This window comes from Argiope bruennichi, chromosome 2 (assembly GCF_947563725.1).
Source record: "Argiope bruennichi chromosome 2, qqArgBrue1.1, whole genome shotgun sequence".
NCBI lineage: Eukaryota > Metazoa > Arthropoda > Arachnida > Araneae > Araneidae > Argiope > Argiope bruennichi.
The window spans coordinates 29,637,917-29,661,049 of record NC_079152.1 but is presented as its reverse complement, the minus strand read 5'-3'; the positions used below and the strand labels follow the sequence as shown (position 1 = coordinate 29,661,049).

At 28.5% G+C, this 23,133-nt stretch overlaps 1 protein-coding gene and 1 non-coding gene across 2 annotated transcripts; one reads left to right on the top strand and one right to left on the bottom strand.

Annotated features, from left to right (window-relative positions):
• Window positions 1-339: 339 nt before the first annotated feature.
• On the bottom strand, window positions 340-421 carry Trnas-uga (transfer RNA serine (anticodon UGA)). Its single transcript has one exon. It is a non-coding gene; the product is annotated as a tRNA-Ser (tRNA).
• Window positions 422-8,646: 8,225 nt separating this feature from the next.
• LOC129962155 (transcription factor che-1-like) lies at window positions 8,647-9,187 on the top strand. Its single transcript, XM_056075893.1, has 2 exons — window positions 8,647-8,662; window positions 8,715-9,187. Exons 1-2 carry the CDS (start codon window positions 8,647-8,649, stop codon window positions 9,185-9,187), a joined length of 489 nt encoding a protein of 162 aa, XP_055931868.1.
• The last annotated feature ends 13,946 nt before the right edge of the window (window positions 9,188-23,133 follow it).

Sequence of the window (23,133 nt, the reverse complement as noted above, 5' to 3'; positions counted from 1 at the left end):
ATATGAAAATTTGAATAGAAGTTAGTAAAAATTAAAAATTTAATGGCGGATTTTTTAAAGAGAAATACAGAATAAGTTTGGAAAATATTTTGCAGAAATTGAAGCATCGTAATTGTTATTTTTCGGTAATGCAAAGTGCTAAAAATAATGTTAATGAAAAAAAAACAAAAAAACTCATAATAATGTTTAATTTCAGAAATAAAAGCAAACTTTAATTTGAAATAAGATTTCATGAATGTTGTTCAAATATCCTTTTTGGAAATCGTTGAAAGGTTTTTCAGACAGATGAAAAAAAAAAAAAAAAATAGTCAGCAGAATAAAGTTGGAAAAAGAAAATTCCGCAGCCGGCAGGATTCGAACCTGCGCGGGCAGAGCCCAATGGATTTCAAGTCCATCGCCTTAACCACTCGGCCACGACTGCTCGAATATTCGTCAAAAGTATATTTAAATATACAAAATTATCGAATACTTAAATTGTGATTTTAAAAGGTTGGAAGGTAAAATCGTCATTTAATAAAGCCACTCATAACAAATTCATTTTTTAAATCGGTAAAGCTACATTTTAATAATATTTGTGCATTGAGTCTTTTTTAGAACAGAAATACTGGATACACTTTTTTTACACTGAAAATTAAATTCTACGTTGAATATACTATTAAAAGCAATGGCATACAACTATGAATGATTTGTTTTAAAAAACTGAGCTTTCAGGAAGTGCTGCAAACTTTTGATAACTGAAACGTTGAAATTACCTACTTCTATTTATTATGTACTCGCTTGTGTCAGATTTTTGAATAATCTATTATAAGTAAGATTTCTCTACATTTATCGATTGATTAAAAATTATGAAGAGTTTCATTATCTCGTAAATAGTACGGTCATCCTAGAAAATTACTATTGCAATTATCTAAAATCTCGTTGCATTACACACTTTTATATATAAAATAGAAAAAAAAAATTATTTCTGTCCAAAATTCAGAAAACTAATTTTCTGTTGAAAAGAAAATTTCTGAGAAATTATAGTTTTATTATTCAATTACATTTTACTCTCAGCACTTACAAAACGGGATTTACCAACTAATTTAACTGGGATTTTTCATTAAAAATAAAAGAGATTTTGATATATATTTTATAATTTTCACGCAAGGCTCACAGCAGTTTTCGACTGAAAAATATATTTCCGTTAAACAATTTACTTATTTTCCTTAACACTATGTGATGATGATCATTTTCTCCACGAGATGGAAGCACAATTCAATAAGTAAATTTCAATTAAAGAAGTTTCATTCTGGAACTTTCTCCCATGATTTAATTGTCGCTAATATTGTTTAGTGAGCAATGGATAAGAGTGGACAGTTATCAAAATATCTAATAAATCGCGAAGCAGGAAACAAACGATAATATAATCTCTCTTCATATATCTTCTTCCCCAAAGATGTAACTTCGGACATTTCGTTTGGGATTTTCTGGAGCTGTTTGCGTTCATTTTAGAACTTTTAAAGCACTCTCATACACATATTTGAGTTTGTGCATATTATAATAAATTAATATTATATGCTTGTGAATTTTTTTCTAATTGTTTTAAAGATTATAAACTATATGTTGTAATAGGACAGAGAATTAAAAAAAGGTAGTAAAATTATTTAAAGGGAAGGATGCAACTCTTGCGATGCAAGTACAATGATTACTTGGTTATTGAGTTGGAGGAGGAGGTGGGAAATCGTTAAATAACAGAATTGAAAAAAATTCATGGTATAGTATTTCCAAAAAATATTGACAAGAAATAATGTATATGTTTGTTTATGGATCGTCATTTTTATCAATTACAATCACATTAGTTAAATCTTTATTGAAATATAATCAGAAACAATTTATAATTTATTAGTATCTCGGATGTAAAGCATTAAAATCTTTTAAATAATATGAAATAGTATATCATATCATATCTAAATTTTAGAAGGAAATGAGCTGGGAATAGATTCGTAGATTTCATTTTAGTAACGATGATTGCCGAAAGGGAATTTTGATTGATATATGACGTCATTCGTGTACGTCTTTCCTGGAGCTTTCTACTCCTGCGTAAACGTGTTGCCTCTTATTGTTTACGCTCACAATGGATAAAAAAAAGTTTTAAACTCGCTTTTTTAACAATTTTTTTCGAGAAATTTATATTTTATTATCTCTTTTTATATTTACTTCTAAAATAAAGTATTTAAATTACAAGACTAACATCATAAATAGTATTAAATATATATTAACTGGATCCGCTGTGATATGTATTTAACTGTCGCACACCGTCGTTTCTTAAATCGAAATGAAACATGAACCATAGCAAATTTAACTGGTATATTCATATATAAGCAAATATTCATCTTTCTTTTATTTTAAAATGATTTTGATTCAAATAAATTTTATATATATTTAAAATGGAAGTAATTTTCTTTTATTTCTCGTCAGTTTGTAGCGTCTGTTTCCCTATCGTAACGTACATTTTTATAATTCTTGTTTGATAAATATTTTGTTGCTTATACTGTGGATAATATTGATAAATAGAAAGTAAATTACATTTAGCTATATTATGTGTTTTTTTTTTTTTTTTTTTTTGTTCTATAAAGGGAGAGAAAGTTCTAATTTTATGATTTTAAGTATTATAAGCCATAAATTTCAGCAGGATGATAAAAAGTTCCATATGTGATGTTAATATCATTCAATTCTTTCTTACATAAAATTAATAACAAGCATCTTTTTTGAAATATGATATGAAGCTGCGTAATTTTTTTTCATAATTATACGCAAGATTATGTAATACTTTTATAACCAGCAGCATTGAAAAAACGTTCATCAGATATTTAATTTTTTAATGATTGCTTTATTTGTATTAAAAACACAATCAGATCAGAAAAACAAAATAAAAAGTTGTGTGGAGGTTCCTAGATTAAAAAGCCAAATTATGTGAATTTGAAGTAATGTGTAACTGTTAGTAACATTTCAATAATGTGTGTCATACTTTGTTTCCGTCTTAAGACTTTAAAAACATATAGATGCTTGCTATATAATCCTATCTGCCACCATTAAATAATCCAGCGAAACATATTAATTTGTTTCAAAACTCAAACATACATATATATAGGATTTAATTATGTATTTGTTTCTATGTATTCCTTCTTGTGCATGCTACAGCTAATAGTTAATTAGCTTTAAAAATTTACTTTAGAATAATAGAATTATAATTACTGAATAACATAAAAAAAAGTATTACTGTATTATAAGTTCTAATAATACTTTTATATATGAATTATGTCTAACAATACTCACGATAAAATTATATTTACATAATATAAACTGATGAAGTGGAATTGTATCTGTTTTAAAAATAAAAAAGAAATATTAAAGAAATTGAGTATTTTATTAATGCATAATGTCATTGCATGAAACATTCTTGCTTATTTTTTTAAGGCTTTTAAAAAACTTATTTTGTTAAAAAAAAAAAAATATTATTTTATACTTAGTTTTTCTTTTGTAATTGAAAATATTTTGAAATCTTTTAAATACAAATTAATTGACTGTACAATTAATTTTTGTACAATCCAGGTAACATGATTTGATCCCATGTACAACTTTTATAATTGAAGAATTCTTTGGGTACATGATGTTCATTCGTTTATGTGCCTAATTGAAAATAAAGCTGTACACTTCCTCCTTTTTTTTACTTTTAATTAGTTGTTTAATGCTAGATAACCAATCTGTTCACTTAGGGGCATGAAAATTTGTAAAAAGGACGAAAAATTATATTTTGCTTTATGAATGAAAACCATAGTGATCTGGGATTAGCAGGATGGTCTCTTTTTCTACTCTGTACTCCAGGTTTAAATAAAATTATCTTTTTGTTATGTACTTTTATTGAAATTTTTTCCTTAACTTTACATTTTTATCTAATTTGTCTGATTTTATCCTTAAAAAAATACAGTTTGACTATCAGTTTTTCACTGACTTCTTGACATGTTAGAATGCTGAAATTCTATATTATCGTGTGTTCCTGCCCTATCATCTGATAACAGTACAATATTTTAACATTTTCAAGTAACCTGAATTGCTAGTTAAGTGGACCTAAATTAATCTTCAATAAAAAAATGTTCAAAATTTATTTCAGTGCCTTTTGTTTGCTTATGTTCAGTTAAGGTTATTTAGACCGCTGTCACTTTAATCTCTCCAGATGCTTAAATTTATTGAGTTTCTATTCAGTATTCTACTAGATATCATAACAAAATAGAAAAAGTTTTAAAAAGTATGTGTTTATTGTGGGCACTAAAGTGTAGAAAGAACTTTTATGTTACATCTGTAATTAAAACTTTGAGGGACTGAAACACTTTAAGGAAACAAACAAAAACAAAAAAAAAAAAAAAAAAAAAAAAAAAAATCAATCTTCATAAAAAAAAATTTCTAATGTATTATGAATATGATTAGAATTCATTTAAAGTAATTGTATGGATGCTTTGCACTTTTATGGTTTTTTTTTCTTTTCTTTGATGTCCAGATTTATGATAAACATCTTCATTTTACTATATAAAAAATATACTTTTATTTTTATCATTATCAGTAAACTGACTGCTGTACTTACAGTTCCTCCTGTATTATTTATTCTATATGTGTATTTAGAAAAACAAATTACATGCTTCTTTATATCAAGTAGTTTTAGACTTTTGATATTAACTCCCGTAGGAGGTTTTGGAAACTTTATCCTTAGTTAATAAAAATTAATTAATTAGTGCTCTAAAGTTTTTGGATAATTTAATTCTTAGTAACACCATTTGGGCACATATTTGTAATAATTCCCATTCTAGAGCTTCACAACATATATTTGGTTTGGATGCAAATATGAACTTTTAAATGTAATTCTAGCAATTTGTAAAAGATTGAAATTTTATATGGTTAGTAATTATAATAGAAAACAAATTAAATTATTCTTTGTTCTCAGATGCTTAGTATTTCCTTGATTTAATACTTAATTATGTGTGTTCCAATTTTCTTTAATGTTCAATCAGTTACTTAAAATTTAGTATAGGAATTCTGAGCCTCAATCATATGACAGTAATGACTGACAAGAAAAATCAGTGAGAATAGTTTTTCAAAAACTATCTTTTCCAATAAAGTTATCTTCTCTCTCTCTTGGTTAAAAATTGTAAATTTTAGGAACATCACAAGTCCTAAAATTTTTATTTTGAGAATCCTGCAGGTGAAAGTGAAAGATCCTTTCAAAGTGAGGAAGAAAATAAAATAAAATTTTAAGCATTTTTTTTCAATCAGTGTAAATCAAAATTTGATTCAGAACTATAATTTTGATATCAAGATCTCATATTAAGTTTCATGTATGGCATTGTGTTTTGAGTTGCCAAATTTATGTAATGGAAATATAATAACCAATAGCCAGTGAACTCTTTAACAAATTTTTCAAAATTTGATATGTATGTACTTTTAGTTCATAAAAGTGTTGATAAATTTTGTTTCTCGAACTCTTTATATTTTGTAGTTATTATATTCACTTCTACTCTGAAAGAGAAACAAATAAACTTAATAGATTTTGTTCAAAATTTGATAGCAGTCCATAAATTTGATGTTTAGTGGATATACCAAATTTTATCTATTTAGCTCAAAAGATTTGTCAGCTACTTTGTTCACAGATAGGCATAATTTTAAAAATGTTTTTCAGAATAAGGGAAGTCTGAAAGATGAATTATTATTATTTTTGTTTATTACTTTGTATATAAGGCAGTAAAAAGGCCTGAATTCTATTGTATTGTATTCCTATTTATTGTAAAATTAAAGATGCATTAGTTACTGATAAAAATATATAGTTAAAAATGCAAAGCTTGAAGAAGATGTCCATTGAGACTATTGAAATGTATGGTGTTTAAGCTGAAACAATAAAATTTGAAAAACATCAAATGAAATAAAATTTTAATCACTGAGCCTAAATTAAAAAACAGTCACAAAAAAGGCATGATATTGTTAAATTAAAAAGTGTTAAAACTTGAACCAAAATGAAAACAATGAAAGAAATAGCTACAATTTAAAAATATTTTTGACTAATTACTGTCTGTATATATTAAAGATGCTTAATGAATTCAAAAGAGAAAATGTCTGAAGAATGCTACTTAATTTTAACTTTGTTCAAAATGTGCAAATGATAAATATATTTAAATGATGAAGTACGTTGAACATTTTGATGAAAAAAGAAAGAAATTATCACAAATCACTTTGAAAAAATGATTGAAGATCAGAGAAAATTATATGGAAATGGAATTAATGTCACTGTAAGGTAATTTTGTAAATTTTAAAATGTTGGAAAAATATATTTTGTGCAATGATATGTTCCAAATCTATGACAATTTTCCCTTTGTCTGAATTGTTAATAGCATATTAATCTTTTTAAATGTTAGGGAATGCATGCACCAAATTTTATTCAAATCCATCAAGGATGTAAAATTATACTATTCAAACAAACAGATATTCAGTTATATTGGTAGATGATTTATATTAAAAAAGATTCTCTAGATTTTATTTTTTAGAAAATTAGCTTCCAAAAACCTTGTCTTCATTATTGTTATTATGTGTAGAATTTGATATCTGGATGATTTGAACTGAAGGGCATAGCTTGGATTTCAATAGCTAAACTTGAAAATACAAAGCATGCTTCCACTGGTTTTTAATTCCATCTCTTGGCAATATTAAAAAAAAAAAAAATAATAATAATAATAATAATAGTGTTCACTCTTCTAACCTATATAGCTTATAGAGAAACACTTAAATAGTTAATAAAAATTTTATATTCACAGAAATTAAGAGATGTAATTTGAATTATTAACAATATAAATTTAAACAAACAAAGAAATGAATGTCCACTAAATTTTACATTATTATATTAATTATAATAATGTAAAATATTTCTTATTTTGAAGTTGTAAGGTTGAAGTTCATTTTTTCCTCCCTTTTGTAACTCCTCCTCTACCTTGTACTGAGAAACACTTCTTTGCTGCTTTGAATATTAAAAATGTTGGCATTTTGTATTTCTATTTCTGTTTATTATTTTAATCCTTTTTTTTTTATTATCATGCAGGTTTTACCATTGAAAATCAAGCAAAGTGAATTGTTCTTCTGCCATTGCATACCTGATGATTCAACTTTTTAAATATTTCCTGTATTTTTATTTAATTTGTTCATGTATTATGTGTGTTTAAACTATGAACCTTGTATACCCTCCTGAGAATTTAAATTTATAATATGTGATGTTATAATATTTTATGTGTGCTCTTTTGTCTTTGATGAGTTTGCTGTAATTTAATTTTTGGTCATTCTACTGAAAGTATCTTTATAAGAAATAAAAAAATATATATATATTTCAGGTTTAGAATTTGAAGTCAAAATGCTTTTTTTATTTGTTTTATTATTTTTAATAATTCTTGAATGCTATCCATTTTTCTTTTGCTTTAAATTAATATTTACCATTTTGACATGCATTCATATTAATGTCCATATTTGATAAATATTTAATAATTGTTAATTAATTTTGTGTTGTGTTCTTTTTATGTTTTTGTTTGTTAGAACTGTATTAATATATTTTCTTTCTGTTACAGGTAAAAAGTGGTTATTGAATGCTGGATTTTCTTCCTCTTTATGGTTTCATATTTTTAAATGATATGTTATAAATAATTGAGAGAAGAAAAATGAATATACATAAATATTAAAATCATTTCAACTGTGTGAATGTAAACTTTTTAACCAACAGATTCTCATAGTAAGGAATATAAAAAAAATGCAATTTTTTGATACACAACATTAGCATACAAAAGAAGCTGCCATCTGCTGAGAATAATGCAATGCCAGGCATGGATTTGAAGTGGTTGAATTTTAAAATATAGTTGCAGTTTCATTTCAATATTTGTTTATTTATCAAAAAATTGGTTACTCTTGTTATTAATCAATATGTTATATTATCTTAATAACCATGCAGAATTTTTTCTTTCATACTTCCACATGGCCTTCCAGATTTAATTGATTATTTATATGTTGATTAAATAAGAAAAAAAAAAATACAAAGTCAGATTTACAGTACAAATAAAAATATTGCTTTTTCTTCTCCCTCCTCTAAAAAAATACTATTCAGTTTTGCAGCTGTTATTTATTATTAAATATCTTTATAAAATAAAAAGTTTCAAGTAAAAAATAAAACTGTGATTCTTTTAATAAAGTATTTTCAATTTAAAATCAATACTAGAGTTTTGTTTAAAAAGTTTAATAGATGAATAAGCAGTTATAGTAGCTATTTAGGAATAATGAGAGTTTATTTATCCTTCAACTATTCTCATGTCCTCACTAATTTTTGACATTGTTTAATAAATACATAAATAAATTGCAGCAAACATATTTATTTGCTTAAATAAGTACTCTCTTACACTTTCCTTTACTATATAACTTTCTGTTTATATATATATATATATATATATATATATATATATATATATATATATATATATATATGATTTTATTTCTTAAAAAATCAGATACCATGTCAGATTATTATGAATTCTGGGTAATTTTTACATCCACTTACAAATGATTTAATTTGAATGTATAAGTTTAAGAATATTAATGGCTGAGCAAACTAGTTAAATTGTTAAACAAAAAATTTAATATCCATTTGATTTCTACTTTTATAGGATATAGACGCTTTGAAAACACTAATGATCAAGTACCTGTCGAAATTCTGCCATTTCTGAAGCAGAGACCTGAATTGACCATTTTTGAAAAGAAACCTGCTACTCCAGCGCCACCACCAGCTCCTACTCGCAATGTGCGTTATCATTGTGAGTTCTGCCCATATGAAAGTAGTTCTATCCAGCAGTTCCAGGCTCACCTTGATAACCACAAGTCAACCAGTGCCCAACAGTGTCATCTTTGTTTTAAAGTATTTAAAAATGCCAGCAAATTGCAGGCACACATGTATAGCCATGAACCAACTCGCTCTCATACTTGTGTATATTGTGAAAAGAAATTCAAGACCCCGGCTACATTGAAAGCTCACATGAAAAGCCATTTTCAATTTGAACAAGTGAAATGTGCATATTGTGAAAAAAGCTTTGCCAGTGAATCACTTCTAAAGCGGCATATTGCAACATATCACATGCAGTAAAGTTGATATGGTAATTAATAACTGTTTTTCATATTTTAAAAACTTTATACCTATATTTTCTCTATGTTTTTCTTAAACTTTGTACAAAGCTTATAATAGAGAAAAGCAGTTTGTTTTATTTATTGACTTGAAAGTAAATAGATAAATTAATTCATTATTGTAATAAGATGTTATATTTTTTCCATATAAAAATTTTCTAGAACATAATGTGGTATCGAAAAAGAATTTTATATAACAAGCAATTTTGTTATAATTCCATTTCTATTATTATCAATTGCCTTTGGATTCAACAAATCTAATTTTTATAATTATGAGATTTTAAAAATTATACAATTAAATAGAAATTTCATTTCAAATGTTATATATGTTTAGCTGAACTTAGCTATGTTATTAGGAGAAACTATAAAGAGTGATTGAAGGAAGAGTATTAGTAAGAAAGTAAGGGGTTCCTTTGCTTATTTTACCATATTTTTTTTGTGTATGCTCGGGGGGGGGGGGGGTAGAGATTATGAAGCATGTAAAAATGTCTTTAATATGTATATTTCAGATCCTTTCAATTTAAACTTATTAAGAAAAAAAAAACTAATTTAGCTTTTAAAACTCTACAGATTAATTTGACTTTGTTTGTCTTTAATTTTTTATTATAAATATATTACATTATATGAATATCAATTAATAGTATTAAGCAAAATAATATTTATGTACTTAAATTAAATCAAAATGAGATGTGCAATATTTTTAAATATAATTTTTATACAAACCAAAATGATTGCCTGACTAAAAAGCTTGATTAATTCATTGTATTCAATTGGACACTTTTGTATGCTTAATCTCTTTGTAATTTAAACTATGCAATATATTGTATTGCCATCTAGTGATCTTTTATATACAGATAAATTGTTTATTGCATAGCAAAGCTATGAAAATGAGCATTCTTTACCCTTTTGAATTTTGTTTTTCTTTTTGTTTATTATTTTAATATTAATTTTTTTTAAATTCAATTAACTTCTAGATTTTTTCATTTCTGTTATATTGAATATTAAATTGTAAATCGTTTGATCCTGCATTGCTCTACATTTTTCTTAAAACTTGCATTTAAAAAAAATGTGTATTATACAAATGGATGTTATGGTCTCTGGCTAAAGAAAACTCTAAAAAGTGAATATTAGGAGATTTATGCCGTTGTGTAGCTTTCCTTTAGAAAGAAAATGAATATGCTATTGTAAATAAATGTTTTTCTTCATTTGTATAGCAGTGAGTTACGATTTCATTTGTATTTTAATTATATTGCTTTTTGTATAAGATCTGTGGCTAGATTTTGTTAATAGTTAATAATTTGTGAATCTTATGATTGAATATTTCTTGTATAACATTTTTTTTTAAGTTAAAATTTTTTTTTTCATTGATACTGTGCATATATAAACATTTAAACCTTTTATGTAAAACTCTCAATGTAAGCTACTATTCTAATAAAGCATTCTAAATAATATTAGATTTTTTTTTATCAATACTTATAAAAGCTAGTATTTGTATGTGTTTGCTTTGTACAGAGGAATCTATTGTTCTTATAGCCATAAAAGTTTACAGTACAGGTACTAATAATGGTGATTTGATGCATCTTGTAACTGAAGTTTCAACATTTTAATCTAGAAGATTTTTTTATTTAATATTTTGTATTGCTTTTGGTGATTCCATATTATGATTTCTGATGGTTGTAGAGAGAAGGAAAATTCACAATTTCAAAAAGAGAAAATAATAGCCATTCTGAAAAAAAATATTGCAACAGTATAATTTTTTGAATTTTGAGTAATTTTTAAATATTAGTCATTTTTTCTGAAAAATTTTAAAAATTGAAACTTAAATTCTGACTTTCAAATTCACTGTTTTGTTATTTGTGCATTAACTGCATGTCAGAGATTAATCGTCAAAAACAAACTGCATAAGATTGCACTTTCTTAACTAATATTTGCTAATGGCATACACTTAATACTCAAGTATTTTTTTAAAAAAATTTTATGATCATTATTTTAATATTTTTCTCCAATATAAAGTAAGAAATGATCTAAATATTTTAATTGGTTATTTTTTGTTTTACGGATTCTGTCAATGGAGAATGTTTGCCTATAAAGCCCCCCCCCCAAAAAAAAGTTAAACTATGTCCAAAAATTTGAAAATGATAAGATTGTTCTTGTAGGAAGGGCTTCAGACAGAAGAAACAAAAGGTTGAATTGGACAATTTTATTTTTTTCTAGAGCACAACTCTATGTACTGTTATATTTTGTGTATTTGACAGGATATGAAAAGGAGCAACACAAGATACTTTCTCCAAAACTGCAATCATCCTGGAAAATCTTTACATAGTTCTGTAAAGGCAATATTGTTGTAGTTCAGATTAAAAAACCAAATGTTAGACCTAGAGTTGTTAGATATGATTGGCTAGCTCCTTATTTTGGTAATACCTTCTAAGGAAAAATTAATTGAAACCAACATTGTTTTCTTTTTAAAAGTCATGTATGACATGTCTGTTTGAATTGTGAACAGTTTTTCTTTAATTTTATTATTCTTTTGTAATGTAAATTTCTGTTACCTTAATGTTCTTTTGCATTATTTGCTTTATTATTCTGTTTCATTTAAGAGTAATCTCAAACAGTTTTAAGCTCAGGGGCTACACTGCCCAAGACATGTAGTCTTTAATGAGGTATGTTTTTCGTAAGACGAATTCGTATGTTACGAATTCTGTCAATTGAATATAATATGGTTTCTGAGTGGTTCTATTTTTTCCGGAAAATACTAATAATCAAAAAACGTATCTCAACTATAAAAGAAATTAAAAGATTGCTCAAAAAATCCTCAAAGACTTGAAGATGTACTGAAAGTTTTATTTCATTCAAAAATGCATGCAAAATAAAAAAAAAAGTCGTGCACCATGTTCTAAGTTTTCTTTTTTTAATTTCCAACAAAACTAATCATGATTTTAGCCATTCATCTCATTGGGTACATCAGCTTCTCCTAACAATTTGACTCTGATTAGCCTACCATTCTTCACCTCCGCCTGTATTCTTCATCAGCATTTCATCTCTTCCGCCTTAATCTGTGCAAGTCATCACTCATTCAGTACTATGTTTCTGTCATCGTGGCGTCTCTACCCCATGATCCGTTTTTAAAATAAACCACAAATGTATTTTTTCAATATCCATTGCCAAACAGTTATGATTTTGAATAAGTGATCTTTTTTGCTTTGTCTTGGACGAAACTGTTGTATTTGACCGAGAATCTAAGTTGATTTAATGTGGAACATTTTAAATCTTTCTCTGCTCAGTGAATGTGAAGTGTAATTATCTTTTGAAGACTGAATTGTTTTTGCTTTTATGAACTGTAAATGAATTTCAGTTTGCACCATTTTAATTAAAAGTCATTCAATTTCCAAATCGTATCATCATAACACATATGCATAATTGTTGAAAGTCCTCGAAATTTCTGAGAAAATAAATACTAATTCATATAGGTAGATTCCTTATAGGAAAACTGGTTCTCATGACAAGACTTTCGAGAAAATTCTGCACATCCTCACCAAACATGGTCCCTTGAACCCAAAACCACCCTTCATTCAAAAGTTTATATTATTATGAATTTATAATATTGCTTTCCAATGCAGTAGATCTCCTAATAAGGAAGGCAGTTTTATATATAGCTCTTAGCGGATCCTGAATGGATGTCGGATCAATGACTTCCGGCTTTGGCGACAAAAATCGAAGATTCAAGAAACAGCAAGAATCTTGACGATAGTTTCATTATTACGCGAGTCATTTCATTATTATATTTGTAAAGCCTTTTTCCTCTGTGATTGGAACTATAAAAACGTAAGAGAGTAGATTTGTGAATCAGTGGTTGAATTCAGCTTAAGCTAGTTAAAAGTAGCAGGTGATTTGAGAAACTTGAGAAGTCACGCGAAGGCTCTCCTGCGAGTATCAGATGATTCGAGAGGTGTGAATAGTCGTGGGAAGTCTATCTTTGTAAGCTCTCTCTGAGTATTTTGTTCTGTTATGTTTGTCCATTATTTACTTATGCTGTCTATTGCAAAATGCCGTAGTAGGCTGGGATAGCCTGGTTGGTAGACCGTTGAATTCGCGTCCCTTGGGGTGCGAGTTCGAACCCCGCTGGCCGAAGACTCCCCGCGTGTGTGGTGGCTGACACGCGTATAAATCTGTCGTGGTTACAAAGTCCTCCATGTCGAGAGTAATATCACTGGGGGTACTGCATCAGGGGTGATCGTTCTCTGATTCAGGTCTAAATTACGATCTGTGCTTGAGTGAATTAAATGCATGAAAGAAGTCCGCCCCGTGAAGAGGGTTGTGATGTGTGTGTAACTAAATCGTTCTCTTGGTCCTAGATGGCGCTACTGCATAATAAACAAGAGACGTACCCTTGGCTTAAAACCACGAATGACTTAAAGTCAGTGGGCTTGTCTAGACAAGAGCCATTAGAAACAACAACAACAACGATATTGCAAAATGCTGTTGTGTATAAATAAAACATTCATTTAAGAATCAATTCAACAGAATTAAGATAGAGGAAAATATTCAATTTATTCAAGATATCAATAATATTCAAGAAGTAAATTGAAAAAGGAAATAGCAAAGTTCGAAGAGAGATCTCCGTCGTTTGAAAAGGACTTCATGATCCGGAAGATGAATCGAAAGTTTGTGAAGAGGTGCACGGACAGATAGAGTGCCAGGTAATTACAATAAAGCTATTTTTCGGCCATTTTGCGAAACGAAGACTGTCCTGTGCGAATAAAGAAGTATTAGGAGCTTCCACTCTTGGTTATGGGAAAAATGGATCCTACACGGCCTGATCCTTTCGTGGCTTCTGGTGTTCAACATCAGAAGCATCGTGTTAGTAAACACCGGAGCTAATACGACGGTTGAGAGCAGATTTGGTTCAAAAATTAAATAAACAATCTAAAAGCAAGTCATTTTTGTGTGTGGCTATTGGCGGAGCCTAGTAAGTGGAAACGACTGTCGAATATAGGAGTCATTTCCCTCTCTAAGCATTTCTGCACTGTTTGTGAGCACATACTCTGTGCTCCTGTTTGCAAAAAATAGAAGATTCCACGCAAGAAAAGTCAGGGAACAGTTTTCTTGACTAGTCATCCATTTATTCATAACGAGCTATTCTTTTTTTTTATACAATTTCCTATAAGCAATTCCATATCACGGTTACGAATATTGCTTAAAGACAATAAAAATTATTTTCTTCATAAGCTACTAATTTCATGAGAAACTCGCTGGTTTCCGCGTGATCGTTAAAATAAATTTGCTTTGCTTTTCCTCGCGAGTTAAAAGGAGACGTACACTCACGTGAACGTCTCCTTTTCTTGACTGCTAAGCAAACCCAGAAATCTTTTCTGAATAACTTTCAAGACAAAGGGAATGCGCTGCCATCTGGGGTTAGGAAGGGAACTAATCTCGACAGTGATGATGAAGCTGAGCGTGGGAGTAGGGACAAAAGCATATTATCCTCGAGAGCTACTCATTGCTCACACTCCTAGTGTCCACCCTTCTAATTGCCAAACAAACAAGAAATCTTTTCTGCATAACTTTCAAGGCAATGGGAATGCGTTGCCATTTGGGGTTAGGAAGGGGAATTAATCCCGACAACAACGATTCTCGGCTTGGATTTGCTTCAAAAACTTTGCTTTTCTGAATCTGCAAAGCAGTGTAATGCGGACATAAGGTGAGGAACTGCCTTTATTTCCGTACAATGTGGATGTTCTCTTTGAAACACCCTATATGGAAAGTTAAGGTCAATGCTCGGGAACCGAGGGAGTCCGGAAAAGACGAAGAAATTCCCATGAAAGCTTTGGCGACAACAGCGGTGGATCCTTGGTTTTCAAGTATCCTGACATTAAGCTAGTTCTATGGAAGAAGTTGAATGCGACCGATCAACCATTTTGATAAGAATTTGCTCCAGAAGATCCTATCTCGAAACGATATTTACATTTTAAGGTGCATGATCAAGTCAGAATTATGGCTCGAGGCTGGCGTAATATTGGTGAGAACATTTTACTACTATCATCAAGAAATCTTACTATTGTCAAGAAATTGAAACGTGGCCCACGGAATTCAGAAATTGTTTAGCAACAAGCCAAAATTGTTTACATCTATCGGTTAGCACCATGTTTTGCTACTGATTATAGTTTTATCTAAAGAACCTGCTGGGGCATCAGTCTTTGAAAAAGGGAACAGTGTTACGAATTTGTAATATTGCTTCCCAAAGCAGTAATTCTTCTGGTAATAAGGCAGTTTTTGAGATAGTTATAAAGGATTCTGAATGATACTGGATCAATATTCCCTCTGCCGACAAAATCAAAGATTCCAGAAACAGTAAGAATCTTGTCTCCATTAGGCCCCGAGTAATAGCTATCTTTCTAGGTCTTCTTTGATCGGAAAAAAGAAAATTATAAAAAAGCTGGAGACGTGGTTGAAGTGAGTCGAAAGGCGTGCGAAGATTTTTTTCTGCGAGTAGCAGATGATTCGAGAGGCGTGAATAGTCATGCGAAATGTATCTCCTGCCTGCTCTTTGAGCTCTTACGATTGTTTATTAACGATTTTTTGCTATATTGTTCTTGTATAGACTTCGGCTCTGATTTGATGTCTGTATATTCGTGTTAAATAAAGCCTCTTGGATCTTTTCATCATACACTCAAGCTTTGTTGTTCGGATCCATTTTCTATAACAATATATATTAATGTATAGTGCTTTGCACATGTTATCTTATTGACCAGAATAATTTCGGTTGGATTTTAGCCTGTCTAATATGTTTTAAAGAGTTAAAAATATCGAATGAGTTTACATATAGATTCCATCCTTCTCAAACAGGATGGATTGATGGACTAATCTTCAAAATGATCAATATGGAGATCCCAGACGACTTCATTAAACTATTCTCCTCCTACTTATCATTTGGGCAATTCATTGCCAGAGTTAAAAATTCTCTTTCGATGCTACGTAGGATTTACACTGAAGTAGTACAGGGATCCAAACTCAGACCCACTTGCTTCAACATATAATCAATGGCATCCTTCGCGTGCAGGAAGTAAAAATCAGTTGGTTTGCTGATGACGCAGCCGTGGTCTGTACTGATGTTAGATGACTACTATGAGATCACTTCTCGCCAAATATCTATGTTTACGGCGGTCGCTAAAGAAACAGGTTATTGTAGAAAGAATTCATTTTACGTAGGTAGATGTTCATTCAAGTTTTTCACACTGGCACGATTAGCGCCAAATTGGCGATATTTGGTATTACATTTAATTTTTGAAAATAAATTCAAAAAATAATTCACTAAGATAAAAATTATTTGAATACTCGCAACCTTGAAAATATCTGATATTCCTGCCATATGTATGCGAAGAATAACACAAATCAAATGGAGAAAGTGAATAATTATTTGTAAATTTAACGATTGTACAAAAAGAAAGAAAAAAAAATCAATTAAGAAATCTAAAGTAGATTCTTACATGACAGAAAATTAATCATATTCATTTCATTTATTTTAAACTTATGTAGGTAATTAATATCAAATTTTCTGGAACAAACGAAAGGTAATTTCTAATTTAACATAAAAACGACAGTATGATTAATCGTAATTATTCCATAATTTTTATCAAAGATTGCTTATATTCTAATACAAAGTAAAATGTTTATTACTAAATATGCCTAAAACCTTTTCGAAATTTATATTTATTTATTTTCTCTGAAGTATATACTATTTTTCGAAACGCAAAATTAACAACTCCATACTATTAGTTTTTCAGTTTTCAAAATTTAAATTTGATTTGCAACGTCAATATGCACAAACGTTCTGAAATAATTTCATAATTAATTTCGCAGTTTTTTTTTTCTGTAAAAATATTCTGAAATTGTAAACAATTAAAGTGTTCATTCAGGCGCCTGCCAGAGGTCTTGGAAAACTCCAAATAAAATCATTTAAAAAATTATCTGAATATCGTTTTACATTATTTCCACAAAAAAAAAAAAAAAAAAAAAAAAAAGTAAAAGTTTGCTTTAAACCATTTATTAATTTTCTCCGACTTAAAATAATTTCAAAGAAAACTTTTTCTCACGAACTGTTATTTCAAATAATAAAGTGAAAAATTAACTTTTCCTTTCAATGTATATCAGTAGTCATGAGCAGCGTAGTAATAGAGGATCCTTATATTCCTACATTCATTTTATCATTTCGGGGTTGAAAATTCTTTACACCCAATATCCTTCGGGTTTCTCCTTGACATTTTTGTTCAAAGCTCACCAATGTCATTTGAGAATACTCATCAGTCAGTCACCGTTTTAATCATATTTATCGGTAATTACTTCCATGGTGCCTTGAATATCCAAAAAAATTAAAACATTAGCCGCCTGTGGTCACCAGTTTGTTCGCCCAGGTTATTGCTATTTTTAAGTTGTTAAATTATTAATATGATATGCATTTTTTGAAATTTCAGATTATTATTTAACACAATTGAAAAACGCGAATTTAATTGAAGAAATCTAAATCTACTAGAAATTACTGTGGGTGCAAATTAAAAAAAGATTACGAAATAAAAGTGGAAAATCCTTTTTCGGAATTAATGTGCAAAGAAAGCATTTTTCAATCTTAATTTCAACATTGGCAAAAATAGGGTATTGAATGCTTTGACAAACGATTTTGAAATTAATTATAATATTAAAAATATCGTAATAGACTGTTCAAATAAATTAAAAAATATTTAAGTAAAAAAATCGTACAGAAATGAAATCGATATCATGAAGACAGACACCTCAATCTCAGAAGACACTCTAGCACAAGTCGAATCTGATTGGTTCGTTCGATCACGACTTCAAACTATACGTCATGGGAAATCTTCTGTTGGCTCTTTATCTTTCCTTTTGACAATAAGATGCGTACTTTGGCGAAATTAATTTGGGAATAGATATCAGTACTGTAGTATCTTGTTTTGTAATTCAGTTGATTAAAATTTTACACACACATCTGTTTTATAATAAAGCTGATATAGAAGAAATCAGGGTCTGCTACATGTTTCTAAGTATGCTCTTATTTCAATATTTAAAAAGAAAATATTATGAACTGTTATTACATAGGTTTATAAATGTTGTCTTTCAATAAAAATGAAATGCACAGATCTACAAAACTCTCACTGGATCCATTTTAACATATGTTTTCGTAACTTAAGGCAATAACTTCACAGGGAGAATCTCTTATTTCTGTATTTGAAAAGAAATTATTATGAGCTGTATTTTTATAAAATGCGTTTAAAATAACTGCGTTTTTATTAAATTCAGCGCCAGATAACACACATTTGAATTCCATGTTTATTGCTTATCCTTGCAATACGGAACAAAACTTACCGCTTCACTGATAAAAATTGGCGGTTTTCAATTCACTGATCGAACGAACCAATCAGATTCGACTTGTGCTGGGGTGTCTCCTGAGATTGAGGCGCCTGTATTATGAAGTAGGTAATTTTTCTGAGATTTAAAATTATTCAAAAACCATTTTCGAGAGATTAATAATTTTGGAAGATATGTTCATCCATTTCCATTAGTAAGTTATGGCGATTATTAATCTTATTTTCGCGTACGATTAAATTTTCTGTTTGATGTTTATTTCTTGCATTCTTTCATTTGACTGAATGGAGTTTTGAAGATACGACGAGCTCTCTCCTGGGCATTTATAATAATATTTTACAGTTCCATAAATTAGGAGATATTGAATTAAGTGTGTAGCTGAAAAATGTAGGCGATACTGTAGCCGTTCAATCTGAATCTTTGATAAATATTAAACCGTCTCTGAAATACTCGTGTAACAATTTGTCCACATTTGACTGTAGCCATTCGACAATAAATAAAAAAAGCGATTTATGTTCACGTATTATATATTACAAATAAAATTTAAGAAAATGCTATTTAACAAAATAACCCTATTTATTTTTAAAAGAAAAATGGAACAAAAAGAAATGTTTATAATGGCGCTAAGATTAAATATAAAAAATCAAAAGAAGAGCACTCACAGCTTCTAGAAATTTCCAATCCATCTCTGCATAGTGTTGATATGAAATTTTTTTACCATCATTTTTAGTTTTCAGCTATTAAATCTCACTCATTTAATCAGTTTTGAAATAAAAAGTTATATATATATTTAAAGTAAAGTTATATATTTCGTAAAAGTTTCGTTAAATATTTTTTCAATACGGTGTTAAAGTTCTAGGAGGCCCTCTGAAAAAGTCACAGATATAGACTTATAAATTTCAACTTCTAAGATTTAAATTAATTTCGTATATTTTAATTCATAATTATTTCTATTAATAATAATTTCGTATAATGATTCCTCTATTGCTTTACGTTAATTACAGTGAATTGAAATAAAACATTGTCAGGAAAAGGGTATTTTCAGCGTATTTTGTAGTTCATTATGTATCGCTAGTTTTAACCTAATTTCCGTAGCAATTAGGGAAATTCCGTAGTTACTGGAGGGTATACTGTGACGAAGATAATTCAAAAGTTCTTTGATCTAGACGGAGGAAATTTGGCATATGATTTTATACCACATTTGTTTATCAAATTTTCAGCAAAAGGAGGAAGTCTGTACGAATATATGTTAACACAAAAACGGACAGAGACACATAATGTGTGTACCATCTGTTGCTCTGTACTTTCAGAAGCATGTAAACATAACTTAAAACTGCAAAGATTGAAATATAACATATTTGGCATGTGATCTTGTGACTACAATTGTAGTTCTATGTCAAAATTTGGTTTTAATCGGTCGGGGAAAAATGTATTTGAAACACAAATTCGATTTTTGGATACTATTAACAATTTGCCAAGGTTAATTAATTAATCGCTGAAAAATTCGCCAAAGGTTATTATTTCTTTATCATTGTACGCCAATGGAATGCAAAGCGTTCTCTGCCTTACCCAAAATCCACAATTTTTTTTGAAAGGCCAGGAATATCAGAGTATGCGAAAATTTTTTGAAGAGAGCTAGCTTCTATTCTTTTTTGAGGTTAATTTAATTCTTCAGCTAATTTTTTTGCATAACAGATAAAAAAAAACCGGATTCTGTATTAAATTTTAAGAGACAACAACAACAAAAAGTTGCAACAATACAGATTTTCTTTCTTTTATTTCTACAATTGCGCAGCAGATAAGAAAATTTTGTTTTCATTCGAGCTTACCTCCAATAACGGATTAACTACTTTGGGTTTGCTTTTAGAAAAAAAAAAGTGTTTTTGCCAATTTTACAATATTCGATTCTCATTCAGCAAAAGACTACACCTATGCTTTTTAAAGCAAGCAATAACATATGAGTTAAATGTTTTTAAGTGCTTTGTTTTTGGTTCATTAATATATTTCATACACTCAAGGAAATCATCTCCATTATAATTACAAAAAAAAAAAAAAGAAAGGATGAAATATGGAAACTTTGATGTATTAAACAAATTTTAGATTAGCATCCTCTTATTTGGAACTTTTTAAAAGTCATAAATCAACATAGTAGCTTTTTTACATTCTGTTTTTATTTTAATTAAATTGCTTTCAAATTTTGTTTTGACAATCTTTTTCTATGGAATTCAAGATAAAAATTTTCATGTAACAAAAAAGATTAAATTTAATAGCTGCCCATATGAAGCATTAGTAACTATAATCTTTAAGTGAGGAGATACACTTTACAGACTACTAACATTGTTTTTCACATCTTCATCATATATTTGGTCTATTTAATGGATTTGAGTTGCAGCTTCCCACTTTCTGACCTTAATTACAAAGAAAATTTTTTCAGCTTTGATGCTGAACTTTTTCTTTGATACTTCAATTATTTTTTTTCTGAGTAATCTGATAGACCACCTCTTGCTGGTGTTCCAATATTGTGCAAGCTTTGCAGAAACTTGATTTCTGGGATATTATCAAACTTTCTGATCCTTGCCATGGTTCATAATTTCAGATAATTTTTTTTTAATGAAGTAATTTCAATGTTGAGAATAATTCTGCAGTTTTTAAAAAATGGAAGTGGCATTTGACTAATTCCAAATTATCCACATTTGAAGATGGAGAAAATCAATAAATTGACATAATCCAAAAATTTTGAAAAAAAGAAAAATCATTTTAGCCACTTGAACTAATTTTGATGAAAACGGGTGACAGCTTATTACTATTTTCTAGATTCTGAATATGAGTACTGATAAATCATGCATTTTAAATCAAAGTTAACCAGTAATTCTGTTCCAAACAGAAAAAAGTTTACAGAAACCTAAAAAAAAAAAAAAAAAAAAAAAAAAAAAAAAGAATTACTTCCAAAATAAGAGGAAGAGACAAAAATCCAAGAAAATTACCCATGGCAATAAATCAAACTTTAGGAAATAATGTGAAGATCCAATAGAGGTTGATAAAAAGTAGAAATCAAGTTACAACATAAGAATACCTTTTTATCCACTGAAAAAGAAAACTGTATATTTATGCATGCATTGTATTATAAAAGAATTGATGTGTTCAAAATGGATTTGGAAGCTGTTTTGCATAGTGATAAAAGAATCTAAACTGCAAAAATTCTAATTTAAAAATAATTTTAGAAATTATTAGTTAATTTTTTTATTTAATATCTAATTTTTGCATTTAATTATTTTCATCATACATTTATATAATGGAAAAATTTAAAAAAATGACTAAACAAGTTTTCCTTCTAGATTAATTTTACCTACTATATATATCCTGAGGGGGGCGGGAAAGGCCGCAGACTATTTAAAAAAAAAAAAAAAATTAAAACAGCATATTTCATAAAAAAAAAGTGATAAACATATTAACAGAAACCCATCATTTTTATTAGAAAATTTTATTTGTAGTTTTATAAATGTAGCTTCATAGGCCACACCTCTCCAACTAAGCCCAAGATTTTTTATTTTCCAAGGTAAGGATTAAGTTCTGTTTATACCTGATAGTTTTTTTTTTTTTTTTTTTTTAAACAAAAAATACTATAATTTTTCATTGGTTCCAATTGTGAGATCATTTGGATAAATACTATTCCTTATGACCACATCTCTGTTCCAAAATTTTATATATTATATAAATACCATAATTTTCTTCTATTAAAATAAACCAGCTATACAATAATAAACCCTACCAATCAATACCCTTTTCAATTTTTAGATAAGCTTGGATTAGATGGAATTGAATTATCATGGGATTGAATTATCATTTGCTGAGGTCACCAGCAATTTTTAAAAAAAATTTAGGTACACTCCTTGAAACAATATTGCTATTTTGAATTTTACTAATACTGACTACAGACATTCATTTCTCCCTTCAACAACTTGGTCACTGTTAATTTTCTTCATTTATCTGGCATTTTTAATATTTATAAACCATGTTTCCTCCCACCCCTATCATATTCTTTGTATAAAAATACAATATACAGTTTCATCCCTTATTAAAGCATCAATTTTTAATAAATTTTTACAAAATTTATCTTGGTAGTAAATTAAGAAAACATGTGATGATCTCAAGTTTTCTATATGATTTTCAGTTGATTCTGCAGAAAATAAAATTTCAATTTTATTCAAAATTGTAGTGCCCCTACCATGCACATCATCTGCAAGTTCTATTTTTTTTAAAATCTTCCGTCATTTCTGAGATCGATAATAAAAAAAAAAAAAAAAAAATCTTACTTCCTAAATGGCGATTAACATCACTAGTGCCCTTTCTAATCAAGTTTGCAAACACCTAAACTCCGACGCATCAGGACTTGCAACCATCTTTCCAGTAATTTACATGATTGTTAATTCTGCTCTGTGTTAACACTGTTTAAATCTGTGTCACAATAGTGACATTTACAAATTTCACTAACTCAGAATCAATGTATTAATTTTTTAATCATTCTTATTATTTCAT